The sequence below is a fragment of the Acomys russatus genome, chromosome 16 (genome assembly GCF_903995435.1).
Source record: "Acomys russatus chromosome 16, mAcoRus1.1, whole genome shotgun sequence".
Lineage (NCBI taxonomy): Eukaryota > Metazoa > Chordata > Mammalia > Rodentia > Muridae > Acomys > Acomys russatus.
Window position 1 is genome coordinate 40,568,643 of NC_067152.1, and position 24,463 is coordinate 40,593,105.

The window sequence follows — 24,463 nt, forward strand, 5'->3', positions numbered from 1 at the left end:
GCGGAGGGGACACCAAACGGACGTCGCTGGGCCGGAAGGACGCCAGGAAGCTCAGGCGCGGGGCCTGACAGAGAGCCTCAGCACCAGTAGCAGCAGCAGTAGCAGCAGCAGTAACGCAAGCCCGAGGGGCGTACTAGGTGGTGGCGTCCAGCTCACCCAGATTCAGGGAGCCGAGCTCAGGAGGGGCGGAGCGAGCACAAGGGGCGGGGCCGGCCCCGCCTCCTGGTCAGGGCTCAGGCGGCCCGGCGCGTTGTTGGTTTCGGGTTGTCAGGCAGCGGGTGGCGGAAGAACGACCCGAGGTGGTGACCGAGGTAGAGAGGTGCGCCTCGGCCATGCCAGCTATCGCGGCCTGAGGCTCTCTACCTGCCGCAATCATGAAGGACAGCGGTGACTCCAAGGACCAGCAACTCATGGTGAGACCCTTTATTAAGCTCCTTGGTTCCCCTTAACCAATCCTGGGACCTGACAGCCTTAAACATAGTGTCCACTAAGAGGACACGCAAGAGATGGGGTCTGGGACTGTGCAGAACAACTGCCCAAGTTCTAAAGAACAGATGCCCAGAAGGTATGCTGGTACCTCCTGAGGCTGGAAAGTTAGCACCCCACTTCCCTCCCACCTCCCCAAGCTCAGCCTTCTTTGTGCTAAGACTCAGAGGTCAAGACCCAAAAGAGATCTCAACTAGTATTGCCTCAGAAGGAAGCAAGAGTCTCTAGTGAACCAGAAGACTTAAACCCACACATGTCTTGCTTTAAAGGGGGCTGAAGCCACAGGTAGGAAAACAAAAGCCCCCAGGACAGGAAGAGCCAGCACTAAGTCTGGAGTGGCTAGTTATGGGTTGTAACCCAGGTTCTGTCCAAATCAGGGCTCCAGATACTTCAGAGAAAGGCTGGAAGCCACTTGGACAGTCCCAGGGTCTCGTGGCCTGGGGTGGATGGGAACATGAGAGGTAGAGACCAAAGACAGAGATTCGTGGCTGTCAGTGGTAGAGAGTGGAGGCACAAGGAGAAGCCTTGGTACCACTCAGTTTGGGGAACTGTGGAGATCGCTCTCTCCCAGCCCTCTTCCCAGCTCCTAGCCTTTGATCTGTGGAAATAGTCCTTTCAGCAGCAAATGATGGTAGCCAGAGAGTAGGGCACTGTTACCACAGTGCAGGGAACTTTGCTTCTGCAAAGGGAAACTTGGACCCAGCCCCAGGGAGCCAATCTCAGACTCGGTGGTACCCTCTCTCGCAATGAGAATGGCCTCTTTGAAAGAATTTTCTCCAGAATGCTCATTGTCATTGGGGCAGGGACCAAAGCCCTCCCTTCACCAAGGAGGTTCAGCCAGGAGACCGATAAAGACAATCAAAATGACAGGCTGTGTGGGTGAAATGACCCTAGAACCCTTTAGGTCCACCCAATATCCAACAAATGCTTCCATGTATTCAGCAGAAGAAAATCTCCCCAGTCCTATCTCTGTTCTTTTGGGAGACACACATAGGGTGAAAACCCACTATCTCTTAGCGACCAGGAAATAAAGAACAGAGAAGCCCTTGACAGCACTTGCAGGGGATGTTAGGACGTGGTCAAAGGCTGTTAGGATGACAAGGAGGAGATCTCTGTTCCGTCCTAATTTCCAGGCCATTCCTGTCACAGCCCACCACGGTTCCCAGCAGCACCTCACTCCCAGATGCAGACAGGTGCCTCTGGTCCCCAAGGCTCCAGATTTAAGCCCAAGGGAGTGGCAAGGGTTTAATTTGGGCATGTGACTGATACAGACTGTGTAGACAGTTGCCCCACTGGGGCTCCCCCTGAGGTATAGGCTTTTGGAAAAAAAATAAAAAAAAAGACATAGACACAGATTCAGCTGGACACCCTGTGGACCCGCTGTCCTTTGGCTTAGGCAACACTCTCGACTCACAGCTTTCATCAGGACCAAGAAGCTGGAGCTGCCTGGACACTGGAGAACACAGGGCTGATGGGGAAGGAATCCAAAGACCTTCTCCTCCTTCCCTCCACGGCCGAGTGTGTGTGGTTCTCCTAACCCAGGGCTCTGCTCTTCCTCCCAGGTGGCACTTAGGGTCCGGCCCATCAGTGTGGCTGAGCTGGAGGAAGGAGCCACCCTCATCGCTCACAAGGTGGACGAGCAGGTACTTGGGGCTTCAGGCAGGAGCTGCAGGGTGGAGGCCTGCTCAGCTTGCTTGACACACCGGGCTGGACAGCGAGAGCTCTGTGTCTAGCAAAAATGACCTCTGGGTGGGCTCTCCGCAGCAGCGGCAAGAAGCTGTGTTCTCCCTAGTCCAGCCCAAGAGAAGCTAAGAGCTTTTGAGACCTGGCTGCGACCAGAACCATGAAATATTTCTTGCTGCACATGATTCAAACTTCCCCATCTGATATGCCTGCTAACCACAGAGGGCGCATTCAGCTGGTCTAACAGAATGCCACATCTAGAGCATGCAAGTTTGGTAAAGTCCTTCACTGTTCACTCTTCATGTCCCAACGATGAGGGAGGGCTTATGTGGCAATAATTATTCATAAAGAACCTACAGTGTGCTGGGAGCTGGGGTAGGAACTAGAAAAACACTCCAACAGGAAAAGCCCCAACCTCCTTCTGTTTCTGAAATTTACTATAGGGAGAGAAGACAAGGAATTGATCAAGGAATTAAAAGAAATGTATGAATTTTCAGTCTAGGAGGCCTAGAAAAAAAGAGGCCGTTGTCAAGAGAGCGAGTAAGAGGCACTGGACCCAGGCTCCCTTAGGAGATGGTGATGGAGGTTTGAGGAGACATCTAGTAGTTAAAACGCTTGCCTTGAGCCAGGCAGGGTGGCACATGCCTTTAATCCCAGCACTCGGGACACAGGCAGGCAGATCGTTGTAAGTTCAAGGCCAGCCTGAACTACAAAGAAAGTCCAGGACAGCCAAGGCTAACACAGAGAGACCAGAAGAAAAAACAAAACAAAACAAAACAAACAAACAAAACAAAAACAAACAAACAAACAACAACAAAAACCCTCTCCTCATGGGCATTAGGACTGAAATTCAGATCTCTAGAAACCACTTAAAATGTTTGTGGGTGTGGTGGCCCACCTGTAATTCCAGTCTTGGAAGGCAGACCCAGGGAACTGCCAAGAGTAGCCAGATTCTTGAGCTTTGGATTTGATTGAGATGCTTGTTTTGTGTTTATTTGGGTAGGTACTTCAAGACTCGGGTACTAGAGCAGTCCTGGGCACAATGGTGGGGACAGGGACATACTTGGTATGACAGCCTGATGGTGACCCTTGCCTGTGTTTCAGAGCTGTGCTGCTGGCTACTCTGAGTTCTGGGGCTCACTGGCTGGGCTGTGGGATGGGATCTGGGGTCAGGGAGCATAGAATGGGAGCTATGGGGCTGACAAAGTCTATGGAGAGGTGCTTCCTCTGGACCAGCTCCTTTATGCTGGCCTCAGAAAGCCCCAAATGATTTGCCTCCTTCTGCCCCTTTCCTCAGAGCCCTTGGGGAAAATGGAAGTGTCTGGAAGAACCCCATATGGTGAGCAGGAGCAGAGAGAATGTATGTTGACAGAATAGGAGCCTCATCTTTAAGTGGGGGGCGGGATATACCCCACTGTCTTCTTTCTCAGTGGTTTGTGAGTTTTGATGTTATTTGTTTGAGACAGGCTCTCAAATAACCCAGACTGGCCTTGGACTTACTATGTCGCCAGAAATGACCTGATCTCCTGCCTCTCCCTCCCAAGAGCTAAAGTTGTAAGTGTGCACCATCTTTCTGAGTTACAAAATGCTAGGGATTCAACCCAAGGTGCTGGTGCTGTACATGCACACTCTGCAACTCAGCTCCACCCTTACAATAATTTGTTTTTGTTTTTGTTTTTTGGAGCCAGGGTTTCTTTGTGTAGCCTTGGCTGTCCTATACTTGCTTTGTAGAGCAGAATGGCCTCAAGCTCACAGAGATCCGCCTGCCTCTGCCTCCCGAGTGCTGGGATTAAAGGCGTGTGCCACCATGCCCACCTAAAACAATTCTTCTTCTTCTTCTTCTTCTTCTTCTTCTTCTTCTTCTTCTTCTTCTTCTTCTTCTTCTTCTTCTTCTACTATTTTTGTTTACATACCTTAACCCTAGATACACACACATCCCAGTGCCTGTTTGACGGTCAGAGGACAATTTGGGGAAGTTGCTTCTCTTCTCCCACATGTGGCTCTCTCAGATCATCAGACATGGCAGCACACATCTTGGCCAGCTGAGCCATCTTTCTAGTCCCACTGAAGGACTTCTCTGGATGGTCTTAACTTGTGCCCGGTGTACAGGAAGAGCTCTGTAGTCCTTGGATGTCAGTTGTAGTCTGTAGAGAAGGAGGTTCCCCAGGGCTGCTGTTGGCTGCTGAGAGGGCTCCCCCCTGAAAAGACTCAGGAGGAGAAACCTTCTAGACAAGGCCACTCCCTACTTGTCCATCTGCCTCCAAGGGTATCAGGTTCATAGTTTGGGACAATGGTGTCTCTCTCAGCTGCTCCTGGCACTAGGCCACCTTGGGGGTAGATCAATATGAAGTGATGGGAACAGTCCCTCTTAAGTACCCACGCCTGTCACACACTGGCTCCTTCTGTCTATGGGGGCAGAGGGGAGGGCTGCCCAGCCTGGCTCTAGCCTTCCCCAGTGAGCGTACCTCCCACCAGAGCAGAGCTGGGCCAGCCCAACAGGCTGCTCCTTTGTCAGCAGAGACTCTGAGAGTGCTGTCTAAGCATTATGGGCACAGGGCTCTTCACACCGCCCCCCTGCACATTCTGCCTTTAGCTCCCCAGTGGCTTCCAAACTGGCCTTGTACTGGAGAACCTGGCCTAGTCCCTCTCACTGCCACCTGGGAGTGGCTACAACAAAGGCCGAGTTGACAGCCTAAGTAGCTGTCTCTTGGCACATCGGCCCTGGCAACTAGGTGTTTAAGATATGGGACTCCACGAACCAACATGGAGGAGAGACTTCATTGTCTCCTGGCCCTGGCCCTCTCCCAGAACCCTGCTGTCCATCTCACCCTCTCCAGGGCTGCCTGGCCCAGAGGAAGGTTGAGGGCTGTAGCTCAGTCAGGCCAGTTGTCTCTCTTTGCTTTTCTCTGAAATCATAGGACTTGATGGCTGGGCTGTGTGGTGAGCCGGTGAGCTAGCCCAGGACAATAAGGGAATGGTGATATGGCTAGGCCCACTGGTCAGCACAATGCCTTGCCCCTTCTGAAGAAGAGGTCAGGTTAGGGCAGTACCTAGTTTCCATTGCTCCATGGGGCTGGGGCTGTCATGGCTTCTGTGTCTGGCTCCTCTGAGGGGCTCACCAAGCCAATTCCCTAGGGCCTTGGGTGATAGGTCTTGCCTCTTGCTCTCTGTCTCTCCTTGGAGCTGACTGGGTTCCTCTGCAGGTGACATCTCAGTGTAAGGACATCCAAGGCAATCAGTACTGGCCGGAACCCCTCCCAGAGCTCAGCCAGCCCATTGGACATGGGCAGATAGTAGGTACTGACAATAGCCCACCCCCTCAGTGGGTCCTAAAGTAAGGAGAGGTGGAGGGTACTCAGCTTGTCACTGACTCCAGCCACTATGAGGGGTCCCAAGTCTGCCCTAGGACTGAGCATCATCTGGAGCTTGGCAGCCTGTAGCAATGAGGGTTAGCAGAAGAGCACAAGCCAACAGGCAAAGAGTCCCTCAGCATCAAGAGGCCAGTGTGAATAGTTTATAGTTTAATTATTACAGTGCTTTCCTAGCACACACTAAGCCCTAGATTTAATCCCTAACGCCACAGAAACTGGACATGGTGGCCACACCTGTACTCCGGCATATAAGAGGTAGAGGTAGGAGGACCGGAAGTCCACAGCCATCCTTGACTACATCGCAAGTGTGAGACCAGCCTGGGGCTACCTGATGAGACCCTGTCTCGTTAAAAATTAAGATGAGAGGGGGAGGGAAGGAGTGGGGTGCAATGTGTGTGTCTGGATCCTGGGAATGTTGAGGCCAGTCCTGGATTTGTCAAGGGGCCAGTTCTGGTGGCTTCTGGGGGCCTGGGATGACAGAGCCCTTTTCCGGGGACCTAGGATCACAGAACCCTCTTCCGGGGGCCTGGGATCACAGAGCCCTCTTTCAGTTCAGGACTGTGATCTTTATCCCTCTGCTAGATGCGTCTTCATCACAGGCTCTGTGTGCAATGCTTAGACATGCCACCTGCCCAGAGGAAAGAGGCCTGAGAGTTACTTCTCTCAAAGGCTTCTGGCCCCAGGGTTAAGCAAACTCCTGCCTGCCATCATGTCCACTTTCTACACCAGAGCCCTTTGCAGTCCCCGGTGGCTATCACCCAGTAGTGTGGTAGAATCTTCTGGGAGTGAGATGGATCCTGAACCCAGACCCCCTCAAGGAAGCCAAGAAAGCAGAAGGGGCCTGGAAGGGATCCCAGGTAGGGATGAGATTCAAGACAAACAGCCACCTTCACCTCCCACTTACCCCTCCCAAAGCCTCCTCCCAGCCTCCCAGGCTGTGTTTATCTGCAGGATTTAAACCAAGCAGTTATATGTATAATCCCATAATTAGCACTTGTCCAGCTGTCTGTTAATGGGGTCCGGTGGAACCACACAAGGGCTCCCCAGGAGGCCTGTAGAAGGGCGGGACAAGTGAGGGAAGGGAAAGTACAAGGCAGGAGGGTGACGCGGGACAGAAAGCTACAAGGGTGGACCAGGGGCTCAACCTTGTCATGCCCTGGCTGGGTGCCAGAGGGCTGCTAACGACTACTCCCTGGGCCTCTGTTTCCTGTCAGAGGACTGGAGAGTGAGCACCTGTTTCATCTACTACTTCAAGAGCTATGGAGAGGATTATAGATGAGGCAAGGCAGCCATTGTGAAAGGCAAATAGAGTGTAAGGTAACAGGTGCCAAAAGTGCAGTTGGAGTTAGCCTGCTCTCTGCCTAGAGCACAGTGGGGGTGAGGTTCCATACCAGCCACATAGAGGCTGCTAGGTCCCATTGTTCCCCAAGAGCTGGGCCTAGCAGGAAATGAGCAGGGGAGAGTGCACACTTAACTATATCCCTGAGCAACCAGCAAGCTGTCCCATCTCTCTATCCCATTGTAAGTCCACGTGATTGGATCATACTCTGTGGTCCTTAATGTCTGGCTTCATGTCCGTAGCATGTTTTCAAGGTTCGTAAATATTTTCTTTTTTTTTTTTAATCATCAGTGTGTATGTATATATATATATATGTACACATATTTATTACTTGTTTATTTATTTATTTATTTGGTTTCTTGAGGCAGGGTTTCTTTGTGTAGCCTTGGCTGTCCTGGACTCACTTTGTAGACCAGGCTGGTCTCCAACTTACAGCGATCTGCCTGTCTCTGCCTCCCAAGTGCTGGGATTAAAGGCGTGCACCACCACACCTGGCTAGTATTTTCTTTTTCATAGCCAAGTGATATTTTAGAGTATAGGCATACCATAATGTGTTTACCCATTCAACAGATGAAGAGCGTTTGAGCTGTTTCCGATTCTTTGGCTCTTGTGCACAATGCTACAAGTATCCAAGGATTCCTACACTTAGCAGTTGGATAGGTACAAGGAGAGAGTGCTTGTTAATGCAGACTTGTGGGCCCAAATCTCTAGAGATTTTGTGTGATTCTGGGTGGTGCCTGAGAAATCTGGGGATCTGTGATAAAGGAATCGCCAGACTCCCCGAGAAATGCCACATTAGACTACCTTCCAGGTTATGCCTCCTACACCATCCTGAGCTTCAGATCAAATGAGCTCCTGACTGAGACAGCAGCCAGATGTACCTGTGCCCTCAGCAGCTGTCTAGGCCTTGGTGGCCTTATGAGCCCAGCGAGCCCTGTCTCCTCTTCCTCTTCCTCTTCTTCCTCTTCCTCTTCCTCCTCCTCTCCTCCTCCTCCTCCTCCTTCTTCTTCTTCTTCTTCTTCTTCTTCTTCTTCTTCTTCTTCTTCTTCTCTCTCTCTCTCTCTCTCTCTCTCTCTCTCTCTCTCTCTCTCTCTCTCTCTCTCTCTCTGGTTTCATGAATCCCTGTGTCTACTGATAGAAACATGACAGGCAACAGATGTTCTCACTAACAAACAAAAACCCAGAATCAGCTTTCAGGTATGATAGCCATGCAGAAACCAGTTTCTGCTCTACTTCCACCTATCAGTATAAAGGGACTGTAAGCCTGGATCTCTGGACTGAGCATGAATCCTGAGGCTGCCTGAGCAGGACAGGGTGCACTGTGGCTTCTTGTGTCATGGCTTCAGCCCTGTTCATCCTCCTTTACCTCCCACTGAGCCACAATCATGCCCCCCACCCCCCAAAAAAGTGATGCTTTTGGCTCTAGGTCATATGACCATTGTCTCTGAGCCCCATTTGAGGTCCTCCCTTCTTTGGAGATCTTCACTGTCAGGCTTTGAAGCCAAGAGAAAAGGGTATAGCCTGTTGAGTTTTGTATTGGAGCCATTTTTCTCTTGTGGGGACATTTGGCAGCATCAAAGCTGGAGGAAGACTGCTGCCAGCAGCCAGTGGGTAGGGGTCAGAGGACAGTCACAGTGAAGAATTATCAGCCAGGCATGGTGGTGCACACCTTTAATCCCAGCACTCGGGAGGCAGAGGCAGGCGGATCACTGTGAGTCTGAGGCCAGCCTGGTCTACAATGCAAGTCTAGGACAGCCAAGGCTACACAGAGAAACCTTGTCTTGAAAAAAAACAAAAACAAAAAACAAACAAACAAAAAAGAATTATCAGTGATAAGACACTGGGCTAGGTGCCATCACCATCAGGGGGCCAGAGGAACCCCACTAAAGTTACAGTGTTGGTCAAGGTACCACAGCTCAACAGGGGAAATTTCCAACATGCTCTGTGCAAACATTTCTTGCCCAGGAGATATCAGGAGAGAACCTGGTCTCTGTCAGGACACCTCTCAGGGGCTAGACACCAACTTAAGGCTCCATTTCTCTACAGTAGTTCAGGGTTCTGAGTGTCTCTGGAATTCCTGATTACCTTTTCACTGACCTGAAAGCCAGGCCAAAGGGAAGACCTAGGAGGCCTGGTCCCCTGCTGAGTTAGGCCCAAGGGCTGCAGGGTAGCTGAGCCTGGAGGTGGCTATGGGGTTATGTAGGCCAGTGCCCTTTAAATTCAGGCAAATGTTCACAAACACGGAAGGTGGGTGAGCTGTGTGCTTTTCTTTCATACCATCCCCCACCTATGTCTTTAGTGAAGTCTCCGGGCCAAAGGAATGAGAGTCCCTCACGCCCTTGGATGCACCTCCCTGGAGCTGTGGCCACACCCACTTCAGGGGGCGGGACCGGCCTTGAGAAACCTGCCTTGGGTTTGAGTGTGCAACGTGTAAGGAAGGGCATGAGGCTGTGCGGCTTCAGTGAGTGTGTTGTCTTGCGGGATTGGTTGCCAAAAGGCTGTGCAGAAAGGGCCTGAGCAGACCCCTCTGGTCAGGCTCAGAGATGGCTCCGTCCTTTCTGCCTCTCCATATCACCTTCCACCTATGCAGAGCTGTGGTTTTGTTGTTTGTTTCAGTCAGGGTCTCCCTGTGTAGACCAAGCTGGCTTGGACTTGCTGTGATCCTCCTGCCTCTGCCTCTGCCTCTGCCTCTGCCTCCTTCATGGACTGCAGCATGAAGCATCAGGTTTGGCCCTCTGGCACTCTGTGATGTGGTGTTCCCTGTGGCTGGGCTGTGGATGGGACACAAACTACTGAAAACTGTGCCCTTAGCGTTAGTGCGCTGGTTGGGTAGATGCAAAGTGGTTTATTTCTGGGACACAGACTCCTTATCCTCAGCCCACCCATGCCTGATGCTTCCAGTGAGTGACTGGGCAGACATCTGCCTGAAGCAAATGCCCTCCCATCTCCGCCCCAAGTTCATATGTTGAAGACCTAACCCCAGGACCTTTAGCAAGGGCTTTTAAAAGGCATATTTCAGTAAAGATGAGGTCATAATAAGAGTAAGGTGGACCCTTAAGACAGAAGATTTGTGTCAGGCTGGGGATATAGCTCAGCTGGGAGAGTGCTTGTCTATCATGCACAAAGTCCTGAGTTCGATCCCAGCACTATATAAAGCTGGATGTGGCAACACACTCCTGTAATCTCATCTTTAGCTGAATAGTGAGTTTGAGACCAGCCTGGGCTAAATGAGACTGTCTTAGAAAAAACAAAGCACATGAAATGAGATGCCAACCCAGGATGGTGACTCATGCCTTTAACCCCAGCATTTAGGAGGAAGAGGAAGGTAGATCTCTGAGTTCAAGGCCATCCTGGTCTACATAGTAAGTCACAGAATGGGCACTCTACACAGAGAAACCTTATCTTGGAAGGAAGGGAGGGAGGGAGGGAGGGAGGGAGGAGGGAAAGAAAGAAAGAAAGAAAGAAAGAAAGAAAGAAAGACACAGAAAAAGAAAGCACATGCCAAACCTTTGTGTGATTCCTGGTAGACCCCAAACTGCCTCCAAAGGCAGCCTTATTCAGCAAATGTCCTTGGACATATGCTGTATGCCACCCAGGGTGACATTCAGAGGGTCCCAAAGTCAGATCCATCCTTAGCTCACAGCAGTCCCTGGGTCTTTACTGCTGGGATACCCAGCAAGAAAGACCAAAGGTGAAACTCCAAGCTTTCTTTCCAACATGCATCTCACCCTAGAGACCTTGCACCTCTTAGCCTTGCTCATGTTTTTTCTCTAGAATGTTCTTCTTGCACTTGCACCTCTGTTGGCTGCCTCCTGCTCATCCTTGAAGGTAGCCACACCAGTGTCATCTCTTCCAGGCTGCCTTCCGGTGCTGGCAGGGAGGGCTGGGTTGGGCCGTCTCTCCTCTATACACCAGCTCTCTCCTGGTTACGAATCTGAAAGTGTCAGAAGGCAGGCCTCATTTTTCTATTTCTCTAAGGCCTTTCCCATGTTTGGGGCACATGGTAGGTGCGTCACCGATGAGTTGCACTGGCCTGAGCATCCCAAGCCAGTCCCTGTGGCAGCCCAGGCTCCCTGCCCAATCCTCCCTGGCTCAGCTATGGTGCACCTGGTCAAGTGGCACAAGGGCTCCATTGTGTACTGTGGTGGCTGCGAACAACAGTGGTATTCTGGAGCGTGGCGTGGAGGCTGGGGTCCTGACAGATGGAGCCCAGACAAAGCCCTCATTAGGTGGGATGGTGGCAGGTGGGATGACAGCTCTGATGCGGGAGCATCTGGGCATCAAAGAGACAGGGTGTCCATATGGACTTGGAAATGCCTGAAGGTCACATAAAGGCCATCTGTTAGGGTGGGTGATGGGACATGCTGTTCGCTCCCCTCTTGAGGCTTTGTGTCCACAAAAACCCCAGTATTTAAGGTGAGAGAGTTGTTGTAGCTGGCCCTGCTCCTGGCGCAGCCCTTGGGGACCCATGCCAGGGTCCTCAGAGCCAGGTTTTGTCTTTATCTGGGTCCGAAATCTGAGCTGGGCTCAGGCTGCTGATAGCCTGGGATAGAGATCAAACCCTACAGAAGGCATGGAGGGCTTCGGGGCGACACCCTGAGGAGGGGCCAGTGTGAGGACAGGTGAGTCCCTAGGGAGCAAGCCCAGTCATTCTGTACTGAGATCACAGTGGCTGCTAGTCTTTGGCTACCTGGGAGTGGATGGCTTTTCCTTTTACAAAGCTACCAAGTGATCACCCAGCCTGTCTATCCGTGGCTCACCTGGATCCCCCATCTGATAGGCAGAGACTTCTGTCTCCTTGGGAGTCACCCACCCCTGGAGAACAACAAAAGGGGCCCTGCAGCTATCTGAGGTCAGGTGGGTGCAGGAAGCCAGGGTACAGGCCTTCTCCAGGTATTCGGTGGGGGAAGGGAAGGTGTCGATTCCAGGAGAGGCATGGGATGTGGAGAGGAACCTGCTGGGAATCCCAAGGCCCTTGTCCTGCTAAAATCATCAGGCCTGACTTGGGGACTCAAAGGGACCCACTGAGGACTTCCTAATCTCCTGAGTTCAGTTGGGTATGTAAGCTGGTCTCTTGTGGCCTCACCGTCACCCTCACCGCCAACCTCTGCCACCTCTGGATGGCTCTCCACACCTGGCCTAGTTCCAAGGCCTTTGGAACAGTTATGACCCCTGACTCTCCCACTGACCCCTGGAGAGGACTGGAGTGGGGGCCACAGCTACTATCCCTGCTTTCTTTTAATTGCCCTGTAATAGCCAATCACCTTCCTGTTTGGCCCTCTGTGAGGGAGGACTCAGTTTACCTACATGCACTGCCTCATATTCCCTAAAGCTGAATGAGTGCCCAGGGCTAATGTGAGCAGTGGGGAACAAGGTTGGGGGGCTTGGGGCTACTATGACCATGAAAACTGCTAAGGCACCCCCACAAGCCCCTGTAGCAGCAGAGGTTAGGGAGAGTTGAGAGGGTGAACGGGTACCAGGCTGAGAGCCAAGTGGCCAGAATTCCAAGCAATGAGACACTGGGATTTGACCTCCCTTGTCTGAGATTAATAATGAGAAATCCACACTGAGGGGTTCAGTAAAAATCTGGTGTTGACGGGGTGTGGTGGTGCATGCCTGTAATCTCAGTACAGAGGAGGCTGAGGCAGGAGGTTGCCCCAAGCTCAAAGCTAGCAGGGCTACAGATTGAGAAGGAGAAGAAACCAAAACAGTACGTGTTAGTGTGCCCCAAGACTGAACATTGGTGTGCACCAGGAGTGAAGGCAGTGTGCACTGGGGGTGAAGGGAGCCCCTCTCTGCCCTCTTTATCCTTTCCTCCCTGGGAGAGGATGGGCTCTGAGGCCACCATCTGGCCCCTGGGAGCAGCCCCGTCTCATTAGGGAAGGATCATGGGATGGCTTATTTCCCCTGGCTGTCTGGCAGAGCCTGGTGCCTAGGGAACTCCAGGTGCCAGGCGCCTCTCGTGGCGGGGCGGGGGGGGTGGGGGGGGGGGGACCTATTTTGTGCAAGGGAGCCTCTGATGTTGCCACTCCCAACCTGTCTTCTGTTTGTTCATTTTTCCCCACACTACCTTTGATAGCAGCATCTTGGGTTAGGGCAGTTAGTGGCGTACCCTCCCCTGCCTCCACGCACACTCTCCCCCCCTGGAAGAGGATCGCCGAGACTCAACATATGTCACACACTTTGTCTCATGGGCTTTGCATAGCCCCGAAAGAGATTACAGCACCATTTCCGCCACTGGGGAGGCGACTGAGGCTCAGGCAGGTCCCCATGGGGGCATGAGGCCACTCTGCTAATGAGAGGCAGGGCTAGGATTTAGAGTGTCTTCCTAGTGTCCTCTTCTATGGTACTCCCTTTGTCCTCCCCTGAAACTCGGACACACACACACACACACACACACACACACACACCAAGAGTGGCTGAGTATTCTCTGATATTTCCTATCTCACACCTTACCCTAGACCAGGAACCCAGCCGGCAAGGACCTAGCCACTTGCTTGGGATTCCTGATTGGAGCCCTCAGCACAGCTCAGCACACGGGGACCTGGGCAGAGTGTAGTGGGTGGGCTCAGAGACTGTTCTTAGAACAGGGGAGGGAGGAACCCAGCCAGCCCATTTAATGCATGTGCATACACACATGCAATGAGCACAGCTGCCCCACCCTCAGGGGTGGAATGCCAGCCTAGGGTCCTGCAGACTCTCTTTCTAACTTTAGGTCTTAGCCAAGGATGCAGTTATTTTAAGTTCACGCAGGAAGGACCCAAGCCCATCTGCTTTCTTCACAGGTGCCACTCAACTGTCAGCAGCTCTTTGCCTTCCTTGTTCTACAGTGGTCTAGAGGCTGGGCATGAAGGGCCAGGCCGGGTCCCCAGGGCCACAGGGCTGCAGAGATTCGGTTGAGGATCTTCTGCTTTTGGAGCTAGGTCCTGGGTTCTGAGTTCTCTGTTCTTCCACAAGCTAGGCCTGAGATTCCTCACCCGTCAGGGTGGGAGCATGCACTTTACTGTTACTGTAATGGGATGGAGTGAGGCTCGGGTGGAGATGGATTGGGCAAAACGGATCTTGTCACAAAAGATGTGCTGTGACCACCAGCAGTGTTGCAGCCCCTCCTCCAGTACAGACAGTATGTGATAGTGTGCTTAGGGGTTCCCTGTAGATGCCACCCCCACCACCACCACCACACCTGCGCATGGTATTTTCCCCTGCCTTGTGATGGCGCCATCTTTGGGGAGCAGTCACTCATTGTCAGAGAGGCTTTGTCTCCCAAGCACCCAGACCTAAAGCCCAGAGACCAAATAGCGGCAGGAGAAGTCTGCAGACTGGAAACACCAGGTGACTGTGGTCTCCTCCCTTGGGGACATTTGCAGATGGTGGTTCTCATGGACCCCATGGAGGACCCTGATGACATCCTGCGGGCACACAGGTCCCGGGAGAAGTCATACCTGTTTGACGTGGCCTTTGACTTCACTGCCACCCAGGTGAGGAAGAGCACGGCCTGGAAGCCAGACGAAAGACCTCGCCACACTTTGCCCCGCAAGGAAAGTGTCTGAGGGGGATCCTGCCTACCATTTTCCCAACATTTGCTCAAGGACCCACTTTCTGTAGCTCTGCCCAGTTGTGAAAGTTTACAAGGACTTGCATGGCCTCTCGCCTGTACATTTGCACGGCCTGACACCACACGACTTGCTTGCCTGTACATCTGTAGGGCCGCACACCTGGCCTTCTGCAGAAACACACTTGGTTAGCACTCACGTACCGCTTTGCAGAGAGTAGCCACATGATACTCCGCAGCTGGCCTACATGGGCCAGGAGAAGATCCCTGAAGCCCATCTGGCATGAATAGAGCAGGCGGGGAACAGACTACAGAAAACCGACACCCTCCCGGGGATTCCATCTTGCCCATCTTCTTGGATGCTCAGACACTCCCAGGAGCTGACTCTGCACCCTCAGAGCAGAGGTGTGGTGGGGAAAGCCATCTGTAGAGCAGACTTCTCAGGTGTCCTGAGCCCTCTTGCAGTCTGGTGCCCAGCCCCCTTCCTCCCACCAGGGGTATAAGCAGAGACTCCCTTCCTCTGCTTCCCACATTCTCTTACCTCTGGCTTAGGGCTCCAGGGACAGACACTTCATCTGTTCACAACCAGGACCTGCCTGGCGGGGGGGGGGGGGCACCAGTATCTTGCCCTGTCTGTGTCTCAGACCTCTAACATCTTCCCTGCAGGAGATGGTGTATCAGGCCACCACCAAGAGCCTCATCGAGGGTGTCATCTCAGGGTACAATGCCACTGTGTTTGCCTATGGCCCTACAGGTGAGGAGGATACTCAGACGTAGACAAGGATCAAAACGCCCTCGTTGCCTCCCCCGGGAATCAAGCCCTTCGCTCTTCATAAGCGAACCGGCATGGCTCAGGAAGGGTCTGGAAGTATGGAAATGCGCCCACCCTTGCCTCCCCCAGGTCCCTTCCCCCCCCCCCCAAAGACCCCATTCCTCAGCCATCTAGGAAGGAGCAGCCTCAAGGATGGCTCAGGACCGCCATAACACTTTCCCCAGTAAGGTTTCATCCTTGACCCCCTCCCTGCTCACCACCAGACTGTCTTATCCAGGCTGCGGGAAGACATACACCATGCTGGGCACGGACCATGAGCCAGGAATCTACGTTCAGACACTCAATGACCTGTTCCGAGCCATCGAGGAGACCAGCAATGACATGGAATATGAGGTGTCCATGTCCTACCTGGAGGCAAGTCCCCAGCAGGCTTGGATAGGAGACACATAGGAGAGTGTGGTCCACCTCCCTAGAGCCGGTCACTGGCAGTTCCTGGGGTGCTCAGCATGGCTGTCTCACACCCCACATGTATAGCATTAACCCCGGTTGACAAAAATTGAGACTTGAGAGCCACGCATGGTGGTGCATGCCTTTAATCCCAGCACTCAAGGGGCTGAGGCGGGCAGATGTCTGAGTTCAAGACCAGCCTTGTCTACAGAGCAAGTTCTAAGACAGCCAAAGCTACTCAGAGAAACTCTGGAGAGAGAGAGAGAGAGAGAGAGAGAGAGAGAGAGAGAGAGAGAGAAAGAGAGAGAGAGAGAGAGAGAGAGAGAGAGAGAGAGAGAGAGAGAGACACGTTAGGCAGCTATCTTAGTGGCACACACTGATGACAGAGCAGGGATTCCAGCTTGAGACCCTGTGGCTCTAATGTGGTATTACATTTCGCAGTAGCCTGAGCAGCTACCATCCTCGGAAGCACCTCCCGTCTGAGCCCATTCCTCAAGCAATATCTTCCCATTCAGGATTTTGTGGGTTGAGAGGTGGTCACAGAAGTCAGGGGGTCAGGCAGGTCTTATATAAGCCACCGGCCAGCCTCCATCTGGCTCCTCTTGGGAGCTGATAGTCTCCAGGGTGATGCCCCAGAAAGAACAGTGAGAGGCACTGCCAGCAGGTGTTGACTCAGCCAGCAGGCAGGGAGGACAATGACGGATGGACAAGGAAGACGTGGTGGTGAGGAACGTGACCTGGGAGGAGTAGCCTGAAGGTTGCTAACAACAATCCAAGCTCCCTCACTTGACCAGGGGTCCTGCACAGATCAGGTCCATGTATCCAGTCCAGGACTGGCCTCTCTGCAGGGGGAGCCCCAGGTGATTCTGAAGCCTCTTGCAACATTGGCTTTGAAGCCGCTACCATCATGTAAAGGACCTGCTTCCCCCAGTTAGGACTTCTCTCACAGGGCCAGAGGTCCAGCAAACAAAAGAACGTGGTCCTTCCTTCCTTCCCCCCGCCCCTTTTCGGTTGTTTTGTTTTGTTTTGTTTTTTTGAGTCAGAGTTTCTCTGTATAGCCGTCCTGGAACTCATTCTGTAGACCAGGCTGGCCTCGAACTCATAGCGATCCGCCTGCCTCTGCCACCCAAGTGCCGGGATTAAAGGCGTGCACCACCACGACCACCGCCCGGCAGTCCTTCCTTTCTTAAGGAGGAGGGGACCACTCAGTTGCTCTAGGCCTGGACCTATTGTCCTTCATGTCCCTCCACCTTCCACCCTGTCCCATCAGATCTACAATGAGATGATCCGAGACCTACTGAACCCAGCCCTGGGGTACCTGGAGCTGAGGGAGGACTCCAAAGGGGTGATCCAGGTGGCCGGAATCACCGAAGTGTCTACCATCAATGCCGAGGAGGCAAGTCTCCAACCACTGGCTAGGGACTGTGGGCAGGAAAATCACTCAGGGGACAATAGGACAAGGGACAAAGGCCAGGGAGCCACTGCAATAGAGACACCCTGAGAAGAGGTAAGAGAAGTTGCGTCCCCCATTGTGCCCCAGCATACTCATCCTGGTAAGTAGCCAGGCCACACAGCCTCCCCATGTACAGAGAGACCTGCCTGGAGAGAACCGCCCAGGCCCCTTAGGGCACCCTGGGAAGCTAATAGGCTGGACCTCTCCCACCACTACCCAGGCTCCGCTCTGCAGGCTCCTCACGAGTCATCCCCATCTCTCCTTCCCAGATCATGCAGCTGCTGATGAAGGGGAATCGGCAGAGGACACAGGAGCCCACAGCAGCCAATCGGACGTCCTCCCGCTCCCACGCGGTGCTCCAGGTGGCTGTGCGCCAGCGCAGCCGGGTCAAGAACATCCTACAGGAGGTGCGGCAGGGCCGCCTGTTCATGATTGACCTGGCTGGCTCAGAGCGTGCCTCTCAGGTAAGACCTGCTCAAAGGGCACCGTGGAGGCGGGGCTTCCCAGAGGGAAGCAATGGGGAGAGGAGCAGAGGTGATGGTGCTCTGATTGAGACCAGATTTCAGAGAAGGAGGGACCTCAGGGAGAGGTTTGTTGGATGGGGGTGGGGATGTCTCAAGGATGTGGGTGGGGGGGTGTGTGGGGATAAGTGGAGTTCCTAGTGTGAAGGGCTGAGCAATGGTTCTGACATCTTGAAGGGAGAGGCTGCTCAGGGAAGAGAGGATGGGGAGAGGGCAGAACAAAGCCTCCTTCCATGCCATGCCACCTCTACCTTCAGGGACCTCAGGAGAGAGGCCATGATCTATAACCAGGCTCTTTTGGGTGTTGTCGTAGGTTATTCCCCTGGGTTATAGTTACATCCCTGCTGTCTCCCCAGACACAGAACCGAGGCCAGCGCATGAAGGAGGGGGCCCACATCAACCGCTCTCTGCTGGCCCTGGGCAACTGCATCAATGCACTGAGTGACAAGAGCGGCAATAAGTACATCAACTATCGGGACAGCAAACTCACCCGGCTACTGAAGGTACCAGAACAAGCTGGGCCTGGGCATTAGTGTTCAGAGTGGGCCCACCAGGCCATACAGAAAACAAGCTCAAAAAGAAAGAAAGAAAGGAAAGAAAGAAAGAAAGGAAAGAAAGCCAGGCATGGTAGCGCACACCTTTAATCCTAGTACTCAGGAGGCAGAAGCAGGTGAGTTCGAGGCCAGCCTGGTCTACAAAGTGAGTCTAGGACAGCCAATGCTACACAGAGAGACTCTGTCTCAAAAACAAAACAAAACAAAAGAAAGAAAGAAAGAAATGAAGCTCAGCTGTCCCCACGTGGATTTCAGACGACTCACCAAGCACATTACGCATCAGGATGCCTCGTGCCATACTTGAGGCAACCGTAAGCTAAGACAGTTCACTCAACTGTTTATCTGAAACTTGATTGCAAACAGATGATCCTTAGGCTTCCGGCAACTCTCGAACCAAAGCACAGGTAGAGAAAGTGAACCAGAGCTGTTCCAGGACTCCCTCCCAGGGCTGTGAGTTAAAGAAAACCTAGAGTCACCTAGATTTGGGGGCCCTGTGATGCTCAGCCCTATGGCCTCTGGAACTGCTCTTTGGGGCCATCTACTCATGGCATGGCCACCCTTGGCCTTCGAGTATAGACGTGGTATCAGGGAGCGCCCACTCTTTGCCGGGTTCAAGGGCTTCTTCCCGCCAGCCCTAAAGCTTTCCCCCAGAGGCTTTGTGACTTAGGAGGATTACATTTACAGATAAGGAAACTGAGGCACAGACCAGTTAAGGAATTTCCCCGGAGGCTTAAATTTTGTAAGCTCTGAAAACAAGATCCCAGCAGAGGCCTGTGGTTTATGAACGCCTGCCAGCGAAATGGGGGATATCTGAAAATAACCACCATATGCATGTGCTCATATTGTGTGAGAGTGTGTGCATGTGCGTGCATGCATGGGTGCACGTGTATGTGTGTGTGTGTGTTAAACAGCCACATCCCTGTCCCTCCAGGACTCATTAGGGGGGAACAGCCGCACTGTGATGATCGCCCACATCAGTCCTGCGAGCACTGCCTTTGAGGAGTCCCGGAATACCCTGACCTACGCGGGCAGAGCCAAGAACATTAGGACTCGGGTGAGGGCCCTTGGTCTACCCTCTGGGCACACCCTCCTGGACTGAGATTTGAGGTCTTGAGAGGCTCTTTGCCAGCCACTCCACTCTTTGAGCACTGACCCCGTTACCCAGGCCAACATCACTCCACACCCTCCCCTGCATCCCCAGCCAGCGCCTGCCTGCCTGGAGCCCTTGGCACCCGAAGGCCCTCTTCTGCCTTTCACTCCGGGCTTGCCCCCATTCCATCCCTCTACTGCCCCTTCCTCTTCAGAGGTTTCCTCAGACTTCTGTGTGTCCAAGGCGTCTCATCACCATAGTCACAATAAAAGGCTCCCTTACACAGGGCCTCTCGGAGCACTGTAGCAGGCCGTCCCATCTGACCTCAGGACCAGGCAGGAGTTACAGCTTCCCTGCCTTACAGTTCAGGATAACAAAGCTTAAGGGCATAAAATGACGTCACAGATAGCGGAGAATAGGACAGAGACCGACACCGAGCCGGCTTGGTGTCCAAGTCCATGATCAAAACCATGTTCTCTGGTAAGGCAGGAAGTCTTAGCCTGTGCGGGTGTGGAAGGAAGAATGGCTAACTTTTTTTGGGGGGGGGGTTCTATACAGGGTCTCTCTGTGTAGCCTTGGCTGTCCTGGACTCGCTTTGTAGACCCGGCTGGCCTCGAACTCACAGCGATCCGCCTGTCTCTGCCTCCCAAGTGCTGGGATTAAAGGCGTGCGCCACCACGCCCGGCTTGAAGTCAACTTGTTTTTATTTATTTTTTTTATTTATTTACCTTTATCTTATGTGCATTGGTGTTTTGCTTGCATGTATGTCTGTGTGAGAGTGTCAGATCTTGGACTTACAGTTGTGAGCCGCCATGTGGGTGCTGGGATTTGAACCTGGGTCCTCTGAAGGAGAGATTAAGAACTCTTAACTCCAAGCCCCATTTCTTAATTGGGTTATTTGGTTTGGTGGTGTTTAATTTCTTGAGTTCTTTATATATTTTGGATATTAGACCTTTGTCAGATGTAGGGTTGGTGAAGATCTTTTCCCAGTCTGTAGGCTGTCGCTTTGTTCTCTTGACAGTGTCTCCTGCCTTACAGAAGCTTCTCAGCCTCATGAGGTCCCATTTATTAATGGTTGACATTAAGGCCTGGGCTGTTGGTGTACTGTTCAGGAAGTTGTCTCCTGTGCCAATGTGTTCCAGGCTCTTCCCCACTTTTTCTTCTAACTGACTTAGTGTCTCTGGTTTATGTTGAGGTCTTTGATCCACTTGGATTTGAGTTTTGTGCAAGGTGACAAATATGGGTCCAGTTGCATTTTTTTACACATAGATCTCCAGTTAGACCAGCACCATTTGTTGAAGATGCTATCCTTTTTCCATTGAATGGATTTGGCTTCTTTGTCAAAAATCAAGTGACCATATGTGTGTGGATTCATATTTGGGTCTTCGATTTGATCCCATTGATCAACCAGCCTGTTGCTGTGCCAGTACCAGGCTGTTTTAATTACTGTTGCTTTATAGTACAGCTTGAGATCAGGTATGGAGATTCCTCCGGAGGATCTTTTATTGTACAAGATTGTTTTAGCTATTCTAGGTTTTTTGTTTTTCCATATGAAGCTCAGAATTGAACTTTCAATGTCTTTAAAAAATTGTGTAGGTATTTTGATAGGGATTGCATTGAATCTGTAGATTGCTTTTGGTAAGATGGCCATTTTTACTATGTTAATTCTCCCGATCCAGGAGCAAGGAAGATAATTCTATCTTCCCATGTCATCTCCAATCTCTTTCTTCAGAATTTTGAAATTTTTTTCAAACAAGTCCTTCACTTGCTTGGTTAGAGTAACTCCTAAATAGTTTATATTGCTTGTGGCTAATGTGAAGGGTGTGGTTTTCCTAATTTCTTCCTCTGCAAGCTTGTCATTTGTGTATAGGAAGGCTACAGACTTTTTTGAGTTAATTTTGTATCCAGCCAATTTGCTGAAGGTGTTTATCAGCTGTAGTAGTTCTCTGGTGGGGTTTTGAGGGTCACTTATGTACACTATCATATCATCTGCAAATAGGGATAATTTGATTTCCTCCTTTCCCATTTGGATACCCCTGATCTCCTTTTGTTGTCTTATTGCTCTGATATTTGACCATGTCCCCCGGAGGGGGAGACCCGGTGGCACTCAGAGGAAGGATAGCAGGCTACCAAGAAGAGACTTGATACCCTATGAGCATATAAGGGGGGAGGAAGTCCCCCTCAGTCACAGTCATAGGGGAGGGGAGTAAGGGGAAAATGGGAGGGAGGGAGGAATGGGAGGATACAAGGGGTGGGATAACCATTGAGATGTAACAAGAATAAATTAATAAAATAAAATTAAATTAAAAAAAGAATGCCCTTAACCACTGAGCCATCTCTCCAGCTCCTGAATCTTTTTTCAATATCTACAATTCTCTCAACATTGTCATGCAGCCTCCAGGAACTTCATGGAGACAGGCCACATCATTGTGACTAGGTAGTTTGAAGCAAGCTCTCCTGTCATGGCAGTGAATACTGCATCTCGACATTAGAAGGGGAAGGCAGGAGGATTAGGAGTTCAAGATCGTCCTTAGTTACACAATGAGTTCAAGGCTAACCTGGGCTACATGAGACCTTATCTTTAAAAAAAAGAAAAGAAGTTTGGGCAGTGGTGGTGCACATCTTTAATCCCAGCACTTGGGAGGCCGAGGTATGCAGAGTTTGAGGCCAGCCTGGTCTACAGAGTGAGTTCTAGGACAGCCAAGGCTAAAGCAGAGACACTCTATCTCAAAAAACCAAGTAAATAAATAATAAAATAAAAATAGTAGTTAACTACTTTAATAGATGCTAACAGTAGGCGTTGAGGCAAGCCAGGAAAAGGAGACGTAAGGATGGAGCGAGCAGGAGGAGAACTGCCTGACTAGAGCAAGACACTCAAACAGAAACATAGTCCAAAACAGGGAAAAAGAAAATGGGGCTGGAGAGATGGTTTTAATGCTTCAGAGCCCTTGCTGCTCTTCCCAGAGATCCTGAGCTCAGATCCCAGCATCGATGTCAGGCACGGAACTCCTGTAACTCCACCTCCGGGGGACCTTACATCTTCTTCAGAAACCCACGCTTACACGGATGTACTCCCACACAGGCACACATGCACATGCATGAAGTAAACATAGAAGATAAAATCGGGAGGGAAAAAAAAAAAGAAACAAAACAGAAAAGAATCCGAGTGGCTAGACTTCAATACCAGGTGAAGGAATTGGTTCCTTAGGCAGCAGCGAGCCACTGAGGTTGAAGGGTAGAAGTGGTGGAACTTTTAGGGTTACAGATTTACCAGAGACGTGCAGGTATGATAGGAGGCTGTGGGGATGGAGGCAAGGAGACCATGGCTGTCCTTGAAAAGAACTTGGCAAAGGGGACGAAAGAGAGGGGCTGGAAAGATGGCTCAGCAGTTAGCACTGGCTGCTCTTCTAAAGGACCCAGGTTCAATTCTCAGCACCCACATGGCAGTACCCACAACTGTCTGTAACTCCAGTTCCAGGGCGTCCATGGCACCAGTCATGCATGTGGTGGTGCACATAGATGCATGGAAGCAAGATACCCATACGCATAAAATAAAATTAAAAAAAAATTTTTTTTAAGGGAGAGGTAGAAGAAAGAGAAAGGAAATGTCCCACAGGCAGGCCTAGCTCCTGGGGTGACTGTACCCCCTCATCCTGGCCTCCCTGCAGGTGAAACAGAACCTGCTCAATGTCTCCTACCACATCGCTCAGTACACCAGCATCATCGCTGACCTGAGAGGAGAGATCCAGAGACTCAAGTGCAAGATCGACCAACAGGCGGGGCGGGGCCAGGCCCGGGGCAAACTGGACCGGGGCGACATCCGTCATATCCAAGGTATGCATATGGGCCCCGTGGGTCTGGAGGCTGGAGCTGGTCTCAGCAGCCTTTTCCGGGTGGCCTCATGAGGTTCTAGGACCAGGTAGCCTTAAGCCTGGCTCCTCCTGGCTGAGTAGCCTTCGAGCTAATTATTTCACACATCTTGGAGCCTTCCCCTGTCAAACGGGGCCACACTGTTTCCTTTGCAGAGATGGAGTGGGATTATGTGAGGATTTTATTATATAGGAGCTGCTCTGTAGGGCCGTAGAAGGCATACCAATCATTGACTGAGATTTGTGTGTTCGCTGTGATGGTTTTCTAAAAGACCTCAGAGAAACAGGGACACCTTTCTGTAGTTGACACAAGGGTACCGTGAGAACTAGCAGAATCTCAACTCACGTGGCGAGCCAGGGGCATCTTTGGGCTGCAGTCTGAAGACGCATCGTGGTGGTCGTGGGGGCAGAATATGGGAGGAGAGGAACTCCGGAAGTGTTAAGCGGGAGCAGTGATCTGGGAAGCAGCTGGGGGAGAGGGCCCCAGGTCGGCCTGAGCTGGCCCCTCTGCTCACACCACTCCTACTCTACAGCTGAGGTACAGCTACACAGCGGGCAGGAAGGGCAGGTAGAGATGGGACAGCTGCGGGAGCAGCTCATCAGCGCCTTTCATGAGCAAATGGATGTTCGGCGGCGCCTGCTGGAACTGGAGAACCAGGCCATGGAAGTCCAGATTGACACCTCCCGACACCTACTCACCATCGCCGGGTATGTTTCCCCTGTCCCGGTCCCCTTCAGGACCCCGCTCAGGTTCAGGCTTGGCACGGAGGACCCTTGGAGCATAAGCACAACGCTGTGCCCCGTGGCCTGAATCTTGTGTCTTTCTGGGGGCGGGGACTGCTGGCAGCTGGGAGCACGAGAAGTCACGCCGGGCTCTCAAATGGCGGGAGGAGCGAAGGAAGGAGTCCTACACCAAAGACGACAGCGAGAAGGACTCAGACACAGGAGATGAGCCAGATAACCTGGAGCCAGCGGAGGTGGCCTCAGCCCGGGAAAACATCGCCGCCCTGGTGGGCGAACAGAAGAAGCTGCGCAAGCAGAAGGTGTACGGGGCTTGGTGGCAGAAGGGGGCGGGGGCAGAGGGCTGGGGAAGAGAGACCAGAGAGCTCGGGCCACAAATCCTGGGCGACCTTGCCAAGTTTTCACATCTCTGTGTGCACCATACTTCTCGCCTCTAAAAAGGGAGCAGTCATGGTGATGCCCCAATAGGGTCGCTGGAAACAGTGAAGTCAATGCTTGGCATAAAGCAAGAACTAAGAACGTGGTAGTCAATATAAAACCAGATTTTTACTTTCTGTGTTGGAATAAGGGCTGTCGCAGGGCATG

At 52.1% G+C, this 24,463-nt stretch overlaps 1 protein-coding gene across 1 annotated transcript in view; it reads left to right on the forward strand.

The window, feature by feature from the left end:
• Positions 1–287: 287 nt before the first annotated feature.
• Positions 288–24,463, forward strand: part of Kif19 (kinesin family member 19) — a 28,691-nt gene continuing 4,515 nt past the window's right edge. Inside the window, exons 1-12 of the mRNA XM_051158995.1 lie at positions 288–413; positions 2,049–2,129; positions 14,247–14,357; positions 15,098–15,185; positions 15,481–15,617; positions 16,921–17,046; positions 17,373–17,567; positions 17,981–18,127; positions 19,110–19,232; positions 22,937–23,102; positions 23,671–23,845; positions 23,985–24,180. Coding sequence (XP_051014952.1) covers positions 375–413; positions 2,049–2,129; positions 14,247–14,357; positions 15,098–15,185; positions 15,481–15,617; positions 16,921–17,046; positions 17,373–17,567; positions 17,981–18,127; positions 19,110–19,232; positions 22,937–23,102; positions 23,671–23,845; positions 23,985–24,180 — 1,584 coding nt within the window. The 5' untranslated portion in view covers positions 288–374. The remainder of the gene's footprint in view (positions 414–2,048; positions 2,130–14,246; positions 14,358–15,097; positions 15,186–15,480; positions 15,618–16,920; positions 17,047–17,372; positions 17,568–17,980; positions 18,128–19,109; positions 19,233–22,936; positions 23,103–23,670; positions 23,846–23,984; positions 24,181–24,463) is intronic.